Consider the following 12,258-nt stretch of genomic DNA (forward strand, 5'->3'; position numbering starts at 1 on the left):
AGTGTATGTGCCTTGGGTTCCTAAAAGCTGTGATAAGTGCAAGGTTTTTGGTCACCATGTTAGCTCTTGTTTGGAGTATGGTATTCCTTTAAAGCCTAAGGAAGCTAAAGTTTGGAGGAAGAAGGTTGTATCCAATACCTCTTCTGATAATGTGGTCAATTCTGGTAATCTTGCTTCTGTTTCTAATCTTTCTAAGGTTCTGTCTGAGCCTGTTCCTATTTGCAAGGATACTTCTTGTAGCTCTAGTGGTGAAGCCTTTCATGGGGTTACCTGTAACTCTAAGGCTATGTTGGACTGCATGGGGCTGCAAGTTGGGACTGCCATAGAGGCCTCTGTGCAATCTTTGCAAGAGGTCAATGTTGATATGGTGATTCCTGTCACAAAGCATTATGTTTATCCTGTCTTGGATCAGTCTACTGATTTGGTTGTTACCACTGGGGGTCAGCAACAGAATGACAGTGGTCAGTGTGGTGTTTGTCTTGTTGCTGAGGGTGTTGAGTTAGCTGCCTCGCAGGCTAATGACTTCCCTCCTCTTCAAGACTCTTTTAAAAAGAAGGCTAGGGGTAAGAAGAAGGATGCTGTTGGTACCTCTGATAAAGTTGATAATCTGGCAGAAGGTACTAGGAAGACTCGTGTAGCTTCTATGGGGGTGGCAGTTTTGCTTAATGAGATAAAGGCTAAGAAAAATGACCATCATGATAAAGCCAAAAGTAATGTGGTTAGCTTAGTCTCTGGTAGTGGAGCGCCTCTTGTTTCCTCTTGATGATTGTTGCATTTTGGAATGTTAGGGGGATTAACAACCCCCTTAAGCAAAGGAAAATTTTAAGGAGACTGGTTTCTTTTGAGGTTGATGTTGTATGTTTGATGGAATCTCGGATTAGAAGAGATGGTTCTATTAAGTTTATTTCTTCTTTATCTAGTGACTGGAATATTGCTGAGAATTATAATTCTGTTGAAGGAGGTAGACTTTGGATTTTATGGAGGAAGAATCTTTTGCTTTCTGTGCTGAGGAAATGTGATCAGGCCATCACCTTATTTGGTACTGTTGATGGGCACAGGACTGGCATAACTGCCATTTATGGTAGCAATCATGGGGTCCTTAGGAGAGATCTTTGGATTCATTTGAAGACTGTTGCTAATTATTTAAGTTCTTTCTCATGGGTGGTTGGGGGGGACTTTAACATCATTGCTAGTCCTGAGGAAAGTTCTGACTTTGATGTCATGGGTGTGCATTTTACTCCTGATATGAGGGAGTTCCAGGAGTTTCTGGATGATCTTGAGTTGATGGATCATCCTTTCCTAGGCCCTTTGTTTACATGGTCAAACAGACAGGAGGGCTCTTTTTTGGCCAAGAAACTTGACAGGATATTGGTCAACTCTCAGTGGATGTTGGATTTCCCTGAGTCCTTTGTTGAATTCAAGGCTCAAGGAGTGTCAGACCACTGTCTGGGTTTGTTGTGGTCTAAAAAAGGGTGTATGTCCAAGAGGCCTAGGCCTTTCAAATTTTTTAACTGCTGGACTGGCCATGAGCAGTTTTTGAGTACTGTTCTGGAATGCTGGCAGGTTCATTGTGAAGGGAACCCTATGCAATGCTTATTCAGAAAGCTGAAAAGACTCAAGCCTTGCCTCAAGATATTAAATAAGGAATTCTTTTCGGATATTTCTGGTAGAGTTAGTTCCAAGAGATCTGAGCTAGAACAGCTTCAAGTTTTTAACCTATCTCATGTGGATCAGAGAAGGCTGGATTATGAAAAAATTATTCAAGCTGAGTTAGTTGACCTGGAAGTTGCTGAGTCTGAGTTTTATAGGCAAAGAGCTAAAATGCACTGGTTAAAAGAGGGTGATTTAAATACCAGATTCTTCCATCAGAAGGTTGAGTCTAATAAAAAGAAGAATACCATCAGAGTTATTATGAGTGAAGAGGGCCAGTGTTTTGACTCTTTTGATGAGATGGCTGCTGAATTAGTCAACTTTTTTACTGGTCTCATTGGTTCCACTGATCCTATGGTTAGGGGCTGTTCTTCTGCTAATCTCAAAGAACTGTTAAATTACACCTTGCCTGATGTTGCTGCTGACTCTCTCATTAAAGAGGTTGATGATTTGGAGATTAAAAAGGCCTTGTTTAAGCAAAGTAAAGACAAAAGTCCTGGACCAGATGGATATACAGCTGGTTTTTTCAAAGTTGCTTGGGACATTGTTGGAGCAGATTTTATTTCTGTTGTGAGGTACTTCTTTCACTCCTCTTGCATGTTACATGCTTTCAACTCTACTGCCTTAGTTTTGGCCCCTAAATCCCTCAATGCTTGCTTGGCTAGAGATTTTAGACCCATTTCATGTTGGTCCGTGGTTTATAAGACCATCACTAGAATCCTTGTGAATAAACTTATGCCATTCTTCCCTACCATGATCTCTCCAAGTCAGTCTGCCTTTGTGAGGGGGAGGAATATTGTTGATAATACCTTGTTAGCTCAGGAAATTGTTAAGGGCTATTCTAGGAGTAGTCTTTCCCCTAGGTGTGCCATTAAGATAGATATTCAAAAAGCTTTTGACTCAGTTAATTGCGGTTTCTTGTTGTCTGTTCTTGAGGCATTGGGTATTCTTTTCATCTTTTGTAATTGGGTCAAGGCTTGCATCACTACTCCTATGTTCTCTGTCTCTCTTAATGGGAGTCTTGTGGGATTCTTTAAGGGTGCTAGGGGAGTTAGGCAAGGAGATCCCCTGTCTCCTTACCTTTTTGTCCTGGCCATGAATGTTTTGTCTTCTCTTTTGGATGTTGCTGCTAAACAAGGAATCTTTAAATTCCACCCCAAGTGTAAGAGAGTTCCTCTCACTCATCTTTGCTTTGCGGATGATTTACTTGTCTTCTGCCATGGGTCTCTTGATTCTGTTTTGGGAGTGATGAGTACTTTGGAGAAATTTTATGAGTTGTCTGGCCTTAGGCTGAATGCCCAGAAAACAGAATTGTTTGCTTATGGTTTGAGTACTTATGCTCTGGATCAGATTTGCACTGCTACTGGCTTCAGATTAGGGCATCTTCCTGTTAGGTACCTTGGAGTACCACTGGTGACTAGGAAGCTCACAGGTAAAGACTGTGCAGCCTTATTGGCTAGGATTAAAAACAAGCTTAGCCAATGGTCCAACAAGAACCTTAGCTTTAGGGGTAGACTGCAGTTGGTAAAAACTGTTTTATTTGGTATCTTCAATTTCTGGAGTAGGCAGCTTTTCCTTCCTAAAGGGATTATAAGGGATGTTGAGAGGCTCTGTATGCGTTTCTTCTGGAAGGGCAGTGACATCCCTGCTAGGGGTGCTCGTGTTGGCTGGAACCAGGTTTGCTCTGTAAAGTCTGAGGGTGGCTTGGGTCTCAGGAATCTTGTGGTCTGGAGCAGAGCATGCTGCCTGCTACTTGTCAGAAACATTTTGGCTGGTGAGGGCTCGCTCTGGATTGCATGGATAAAGAGTATTGCTTTAAATCTGTGAGCTACTGGGAGGTTGTTTGCAAACCCCACTTTAGCTGGATATTAGTCAAACTTCTGAAGCTGAGAGATGAGGCTAGGAGACTGTTTCTGCCTTATGTTAACTGGAATCTTGTTAATGGGAAATGGATTTGGGATTGCATTTGTGAAAGCAAGGAGAAAGTTAGTTGGCATAGACTTATCTGGTTCCCGGGCCATGTTCCTAAGTTTTCTTTAATTTCTTGGATGGTCATTCTTGATAGGTTACCCACGAAAGATAGGCTTGCTCGGTTTGGACTGACTGTGGATGCTGGATGTGGATTGTGTGGTGCTGGTTTGGAATCTCGTGACCATCTCTTCGTTGACTGTTCTTATGCAAGAGGTGTTTGGGGGGCTGTTCTGAATGCTTGTAGCCTCTCGTTTGTGGCTCAATCCTGGGATGATCTCCTTCAATGGCTCTTGGCTAACCTCAAAGGTAAATCTCTTAGAGTTCGTGTCCTTAAGCTTGTGTGGACTGGTTTTCTTTACTTCATTTGGGAGGAACGTAATCATAGATATCATAGAAATTTGATTCGTTCGATAGATGTAATTGTAAATAGACTGTTAGAGTCTGTAAAAATTAAGATGTACAGGCATGGATATTATGATTTGAGGATGTAAGTAGTCTTTGTGCTTGTGGTTTGTGTCGGTTTGTAGCAGCCTTGGCTACATTCTTTTGGATGGAATATAACTTACTTATCCAAAAAAAAAAGATTTTTATTTCCCACCCACCAATCAAAGCCCATTAATACATACAAACTAAGCAACAGGTGTGTGGGTTATTTTTGTCTTGAAACAAAAACCCAGTGATTAGCATTAACGAGTGGTTAAATATTTCCTGCAATCTTTTCAATCCTTATTATTGCCTCCAATGAATAATTTAAAGCAAAATCTTTTATAATAGTAATGTGTTGTGTGTTGGCTTGTTTGCCTGGAATCTTCCTGCAACATCAAGAACCTAGACACAAAGCAAAGAAAACTTTACAATCTTTGAGACGTAAGGAGTTTTAAGTTGAAGAGGAAAGATCATCATCAAAACAAAGAGAGCATGACCCCCTCGGGCTTTTCTTGTGCATGAATTTAAGTGCGAGAATGCTGATCCATAGCTACTACTGCATTTTCCTTCTAGTGTGCGTGTATGTCAGATTCCCAATGACTATCTATTCATCTCTCTACTTGAAGGCTTGGTTAAATTTATATTAAAATATTAATGAATATTGAGTTAATTGAATAAATCTATATTAACATGTACCGGGGTGGAGTGATGGAGATGATAGTTTAAAAACACACAGACAATATAAGGAGAGGAGAGATAGAAGAAGAAAAAAAATCAAATGGTAGATCAAAGATGTTGAGTCAGCTGGTTTAACGTGCCACTAGCATTCTGTTACTGTAACAGAATGCTAACGTCGAGCGACCATTTTGTAACATACGATAACGTTAGTGATCATTTTGTAACAAACGATAATGTTAGTGATCGATTTGTGACTTTTCAAACATCAGTGGTAAAAACAAACACTTACCCAAACATTAACAGTCATTGCCGTAGTTTACCCCTCGTTAGCCTGTCATGCTTATTTTATTGCCGTTTTGTTACTTTATTCTGCACTGCATTTGGTGTGCCTAATAAACTTTACAGATCAGTAATCTATGCTTTCATGACTAACTGTTCTCAAAAGCGGCTTTTAGATGCAAGTTTTATCGAACGAATTATTCCACAAACAGAACCTTATCCTAGGAGGAGAGGACCACCAAATGAGATGCCCACTTTTGCCATTTTCAATGCGGAGAATTTTGCTTTCTTAGGCCATGCACGTGATCATAGTGAACCCCGCCTAACCTTTCCTAAAAGGACTAAAAATGGAAGAAAGATTCAAACCCAAGGACCAAATTGAATAAAATTACCCAGTTCAGGACAATTTCAAAGTTGGAAGAATGCCCCCATCCTATTCTTTTTCTCTCTCTCTCTCAACTTTAGTCATTTTCAAGCCTACCTCACTACTGAGATTGTAAGCAATTCAAGCAAACTGGCAGGGAATGTGCAAGGAGAAACCCTAGTTTTCAGCAAACCAAACTGATATCAACATTTCAACAATAAATGAAAGAATGGTGCAAATTGTATCCATTTTTGTGAAATCACTAAAAAAATTACAAATCAATAAAAACCCTTAGTTTAAAAATTAGAGGGATTAAATTTGTGTCATCTCCATGGGAAAATAAAACACAAGCCGACTCGAGTTCATATGGTATGTAAAAGGAGAATGGGAGCTTTACAATGTTGTGATGAGGATTGTTGCGTCACGAGGTTGAGTTCCCGCTGAAACCCAGGTTGTTTTTCTTCAACTTCCGCATCTCCATTTCGCGGGTGGTTTGCCCTTCGTTGCTCGAGCCAGAAGGGTATAAACCATATTCGCTGGTGGGCTCGCTGTACTCGTTGCTAGCGGCATATTCCTCTGTGCCTGTGCCCAAGGCCATCCTCCTGAACCTTTTCATGTCTTCATTGTACTGGCTTGTATCGTATTCAGAGCTCTCGTAAGAGCTGTAGACACTGCTTTGTCCGGGTTTCATTCCTTCATTGAGATCAGACAATGATGCATCTCCTTCCACGGCACGGACTATCTGTTCGGTTGAAGTTTTGGTTACCATGCAGTCAAACGGAAAGTAAAGTACTTCATGTCTCGATACTCAAAAAAGGCATTTGAGAGAAATTTGGCTAAACCGGTTACCTGGCTCATCCGAGGTCTAAGTCTTGCAGAATGTCGCACGCAAGCAGCAGCACAAGCGACCATGCGAGTCATCTCATTATGGTTATATTCCTTTTGTAACTTGGGATCAGCCAGACTATCAAAGTTTCCATCATCCAAAGCTCGAGTGAGCAATGGCCTAGCCTGCAATGCCAAATCGGATTTACTTAATAAAGAATCTATGGAACTTAATCCAGACTGCCGTACAGCGTGTTTGTGAGTGAATGCAACGAAAATCATAGACCAAAATTAATATAACTAACCCACTCCACCAAACTGTCTTCCATGTAAGACGAGTCAACAGGTCTGTGTCCAGTAATCAATTCCAAAAGCATGACCCCGAACGAGAAAACGTCTGATTTGTCCGTGAGTTTTCCACTTGAAGCATACTCGGGAGCCAAATACCTGAAGTGATTGAGACTCAAGTAAATCGAAAACAACTAGCAAATTTTTTTAATCATATGTCCAATGTACAAAGGAAAAAAGAGAGCAGATGTCTTCTTACCCAAAAGTACCCATCACCCTAGTAGAGACATGAGTGTTGAAATCGGAAGAAAACTTTGCAAGTCCAAAATCGGCAACCTGAAAACAACATTTTTGTCCATCATCTAAATGACAATAAAGGGTGAAAAACATGTAGATTTGGGCGACCAAAAATACCAAGATGAATTAACTCAGAGAGAACAATGCCTGCATTTCGGTTGCATTAGTTTGGATCTCGTTTATGTTTCAAGTGTTCACAAGTGCTAAGAAATTAGAATGAATTAATACCTTAGCCTCAAATTTGTAATCCAAAAGAATATTAGAAGCCTTAATATCGCGATGAATGATCTTAGGATGACCTGAAAATATTGATAATGGTTAATAATAAGACGCTAAAATCCTAAATCCAGAGCAAGCATGCAAGGGAGCGATCAAAAAAGCATACAATCCTCATGAAGATATGCTAGTCCTTTTGCAGATCCTATAGCAATTCTCAACCTAGTAGGCCAATCCACGGTAAGTCTCCCCTTTCCTGGAATTAGCAGTATGTATTAGATCACTTTACCAGATGAATCGAACATTACTCAGCACCCACCATAACTGAAACAAGCATTATGATCTGCAACTTAAGATTATCTTACCATGCAAGTGAAACTCCAAAGTGTTGTTTGGAACAAACTCATAAACAAGCATTCTTGTCGTCCCGGAGATGCAATATCCGACCAATGACACGAGATGTTTGTGATGAACACGGCTAATAATCTCAACTTCTGCCTGAAACTCTCTCTCCCCTTGTCCACTTCCGGCCTTCAGTTGCTTGACCGCTACTTGTTTCCCATTCGGGAGAACTCCTCGGTGAACATACCCGAAACCACCTTGCCCAAGAAGGTTTGCATCTGAGAAGCAATCCGTTGCACTTGCTAATTCTTCATAGGTAAACGTGCTCTTCGAGAAACCTAACGCAATACCAGGCGAGGGTGGCGGAAGTGGGGTTTCGGAACCGGAATAATTAGATCCAGAACCTCCACTGCTGCTCATGAAAGGTGGGGGTGGTGGAGGCGGCGGCATTTGCTGAGGTCGCCATGCTGTAACTGGTGGAGGAGTGGGCTTTGGAGGTGCTGCAGCGGATTGATTCACAGGTGGTGGTGGCGGATTTTGTTGCCGCCGATACTGATGTCCACCATAGGGATCTTCTGGTTGGAGGAAAAAAAGAAAAACACTATTTTAAAACTCAATCAAACTGAGATTTTCAAGTAAAAAACACTGTGAGATATCTATCTTCCATATGATCCAACCAAAATCGAAGAGGCACATGCAAATGCAGTAACAGCAATGTATACCAAAAAGCACCAAATTTATGATTCAAATATCTCATATGGATCAATCTTCAAATCTGTCAAGGAAATTCCATTTCTAAAAGGTTCAAATTTTCAAACTAATTAACAAAAATGGTGGAGGTGGGTGAGAGATCTGACCTTTAGGAGCAGGAGGTGGCGGGGGAGGAACGTAGTAAATTTCGTCATCTCTTCTTCTTTTTCTACTCTTCTTCTTACAACATATACACAACAAACTCAAAAACAACAATATCACCACACCCCCTATTGCTATCCCGACCACCATTCCCGTCGTCACCCCAGTTCCCGATTCAGACGGCGGCGCCGACGGACGAGACGGAGTCCCCGAACCCCTCGAAGTCGGAGGGCGCGATGGATTTCTCGGAGTAGACGTAGGAGGAGACGGAGGGAAAGGACTGGAGGACGACGATGGTGGAGGAGAAGCGGTGGTTGGAGTCGGTGGGGAGATAGACGATGATGGCGGAGGTGATGACGTGGAGGGAGCAGGAGGGGACGGGACGGTCGAAGGCGGAGGAGCTGATGGGGTGGCGGGTGGCGGAGATGTCACAGCGGTTGGCGGCGGAGTAGCGGCGGAAGACGGCGGAGGAGAAGATGAATTTGTTGACGGAGGTGATGTCGGGGCCGGAGAAGCCCCTGGGGATGGAGTTGATGACATTGTTCTCTCTAAAAAAACAAAAAACCCAAAAAAAGAAAACTACAAAGCTCTAAAGAGAACTTGAATCTTTATGGGTTTTGGTTAGCAAAAAAGATATAATTTTCGGAAGGTTTTTAAGATACAAGAATAGGGATCAGAGGAAAATGAAGGGGGTTTGCTTGACATTGTGGCGTTTTAGGTAGTAAGTATTACTTGCAAGTTTCTTTTGTTCAAGGTGGTGGGAGATGGCAACTGCCCCCCGCCCTTCGCCGCTGCGTGGTTGTGGGGTTGAGGATTACTTGAAGACACTTTTGAAAATTTTTTACCAAATTTTGAACCTTTTTTAGTGCTAAATGCTGCTGTGCTGTACCTTCTTGTCTAGTGGTAGCTGTAGTGGAGCACTCAACGCGCCTCAAATTTACCCATTTCAATAGTAAAAACCAACTCCGGTTGAACTACGTCATAATAAAACTTTAATTTTACTAATTGAAAATAATGTCAATAGAATCTTTTTTTAATTTAAGATTTAATTTTATATTAATACGACAATCAAATACTAAGGAAAGAAATCATTCTAGTAAAAGATCGTCTATTTTGATTATTAGAGTTGAATTTATTTTAATTTATTTATTAAACTTTTGTTTTTTTTATTTTGATCATTTGAATGTAAATTATAAATAAGAGGGTGACATGATCACATGTATTGATGAGAATTTTTTTTATTAACATGAAATTCATTTGTCGTCTCAATTATATTATATTTTTATGTTATTCCTTTAAAGATGAAGGTTTTATAGTTTCATTTTTTTGTCATGCTAGCGTTGTAATTATTATTTTTCGACATCTCCTTTAATTACTAAAGATGTCGACAAACTTGCCTCATTGTTTCATAACACTCAATAAGTTTAGATTTTACTTAAATCGCTTTAAAATCAACCCTAAACTCAAAACTTGCAAAACTCTGAACCGTTTTAATTTATAAGATCCATCATCCGATCAACATGAATCAAGATATACAAGTCACTTCCTCCTTCTCTACCTCCCCACTGTTAGGATTTAAAAAGAAAATATTTTATCTTTGAAAAATCAAATATTTTTTTTTTGATAGAATGTATGAATTATATCCTAAAGAAAGTACAAGTTGCTACAAAAACAATCAAACCCCTGTACAAAAGAATGAAATCAATCCCTTATCCCCTAAGCTATACAAAATTGAGAATCAAGCTTCATCCATACCTCATATTCCTTTCTTCCCAAATAAAATACAAAAAAGCATTCCACGTTATTTTAAGAATAAAACTAGACAAAGACTTACCCTTCCCACGCGTAATAGCCCACTGCGTCTCCCTGTCCGATTCTTCCGCAGTGTGTCTATCCCCACACATGGAGAGAATCGTCTTCTAAAGCCAAACCGAGAAAGCACACTCAAAGAAAAGGTGGTTCCTCGACTCATCCTTTGCCTTGCAAAGTACACAAAGACTAACCACCGCAACCCCAAAGCGAAGCAGCCTATCCTTAATAGCCAACGATCTAGCATGACCAACCAAGCAATGACAGCATACCCCGACACATGCAAAGGAAACCATACTAGCTTTTTACATGGGACCTTGTCCCTTGCAACTCGTAAATCAGACCAAATATTCCTCGTCGATATCTGATTCGAACCATAAGAAATGAGCTAAGGCCTAGTTGCCTCCCGAAAGAAGAAAATCTTCTTTAGACTCCAACTAACCCAACTTTTTCGGTTCGAAACTCCATAAATTAGTCTTTTTTTAGTGATGTACGACCTCACCCAAGCCACCCATAATGAACCATCATTCGCAAGGAGCTTCCTAAGCAAGTAGAAGAGATAAGCACGGTTCCAGCCTGCTAGGTCCTTTAAACCTAACCCCCCATCCGACTTAAACGAACACACTTGATTCCAGTTCACCCTAGCACCCGAAGCAAAAGAATCCACTTGTAACACCCCTAAAATTTTGGTTAGTGACCAAAATATAAATTTTGAAAGTTTAGTGATTAAAATATAAAATTTAGAAAAGTTCATGGACCAAAAAGGAAATTTTCATAAATTTAAGGACCAAAAGTGTAATTTTTAAAAGTTAAATGTTTTGACCCCATAATTGAATAGTTCAACCTCAAGAATAACGTTTTGGTGGAATCAGATTTTTTATCCGAAATTTATGTTAAAAGCTGTAAAGTGTTAAAGTTCGGTAAAATTTAGTAAATTAGATCGAACATAAATTTTGAGAAAATTTGAAAGATATTAAATTAAGCTTATAAATGTTATTTACATATTTTAAAATGATAGAAATAATATGGACCATTGGATTTGAGAATTTATTTCCATGTTCAATGTGAATCGTTAGATGAAAATGACAAGATTGAAATTATTAGAAAGTTGCATGGATAAAGTTGTTAAGGGAATAATATTTTGTTCATCTTTGATTTTGGAAGATGATAACCAACATGTGTCTTGATATAGATGTAATTATCAAGTTTCATTAATGGTAAAATTGTCATTTCCTAATCAAATGAATTTTAAATTCATTTAAGCTTAATAAATGACAAATTAGCATGACATTAACTAGAAATTTCATGAAAATAAGACATTTTTCAACCTCCATTTTGTGCTCCTCATAACCTAGGTAAGAGAAATTTTATTTTTTAATTTTGAGCAATTTCCTTTGGATTTCAGATCGAATCGTGAAATATAAAATTCTTCTATTCGAAGAGCTCTATCATTTGGTACCATTATTGCATGCTAATCTTGCTTGAATGTTAAGTTCCAAAATTTTAGGGTTTATGTTAATGTTAAAGTTTTATGAGTTGATGAAGTATTTTGAGGTTATTGAGGCTGTAGAATTATTTCTAAGCTTGTTTAATGATCAAAACTACCTAGAAATGTTATATTGATTTTGGCCTAAACCCTAAAATAGGGGAAATTTGTGATTTGATGAAATTGAGTTAGGGATTTGATTTTAGAGGTTTTCAAATATTGAATAGAGGTTGATTTCATGCTCGAGTCAAATTGAAATCAAGTGAAGTCATGAAACCTTACCCCCTTAACATTCGGCCTAAGCTTTTGGAAGTGAGAAAAATTATGGAAAAATGATACAATGGTTAGAAATGATGTAATAAGGATCCTACAATCTTTAGAAAGTTATTTGGACCAATTTATAATTTTGAGAAAGTTGGGGACCTATTTGATAATTTTGAAAAATTATGGGGTTGATGTGTATTTTTTCAGCACATGAAGTAATATTCTGAAAATTAATGTTTGAGTGATGAATTTGATGTTAGAATGTGAAATTTGACTATTTTGAGAAGTTGTCAAAGTTTGAGTGATGAATTTGATGTTAGAATGTGAAATTTGACTATTTTGGGAAGTTGTCAAAGTTTGAGTGATGAATTTGATGTTAGAATGTGAAATTTGACTATTTTGGGAAGTTGTCAAAGTTTGAGTGATGAATTTGAAGTTAGAATGTGAAATTTGACTATTTTGGGAAGTTGTCAAAGTTTGAGTAATAAATGGAAAATATTGAAAAAGTTAG

The 12,258-nt window shown here is 39.0% G+C and overlaps 2 protein-coding genes across 2 annotated transcripts; one reads left to right on the top strand and one right to left on the bottom strand.

Annotated features, from left to right (window-relative positions):
- The first annotated feature begins 762 nt into the window (after window positions 1-762).
- LOC120124223 lies at window positions 763-2,096 on the top strand. Its single transcript, XM_039142934.1, has 2 exons — window positions 763-2,042; window positions 2,090-2,096. Exons 1-2 carry the CDS (start codon window positions 763-765, stop codon window positions 2,094-2,096), a joined length of 1,287 nt encoding a protein of 428 aa, XP_038998865.1.
- Window positions 2,097-5,590: 3,494 nt separating this feature from the next.
- LOC120124271 (proline-rich receptor-like protein kinase PERK1) lies at window positions 5,591-9,006 on the bottom strand. Its single transcript, XM_039142973.1, has 8 exons — window positions 8,194-9,006; window positions 7,360-7,911; window positions 7,164-7,250; window positions 7,007-7,077; window positions 6,741-6,817; window positions 6,499-6,640; window positions 6,218-6,379; window positions 5,591-6,110 (listed from the first exon to the last, which is right to left on the bottom strand). The coding sequence occupies exons 1-8, from the start codon at window positions 8,726-8,728 to the stop codon at window positions 5,790-5,792; spliced, it is 1,947 nt and encodes a 648-aa protein (XP_038998904.1). The 5' UTR covers window positions 8,729-9,006; the 3' UTR covers window positions 5,591-5,789.
- Window positions 9,007-12,258: the final 3,252 nt, after the last annotated feature.

Source organism: Hibiscus syriacus, unplaced genomic scaffold (genome assembly GCF_006381635.1).
Source record: "Hibiscus syriacus cultivar Baekdansim isolate YM2019G1 unplaced genomic scaffold, ASM638163v2 tig00110415_pilon, whole genome shotgun sequence".
NCBI classification, from domain to species: Eukaryota; Viridiplantae; Streptophyta; class Magnoliopsida; order Malvales; family Malvaceae; genus Hibiscus; species Hibiscus syriacus.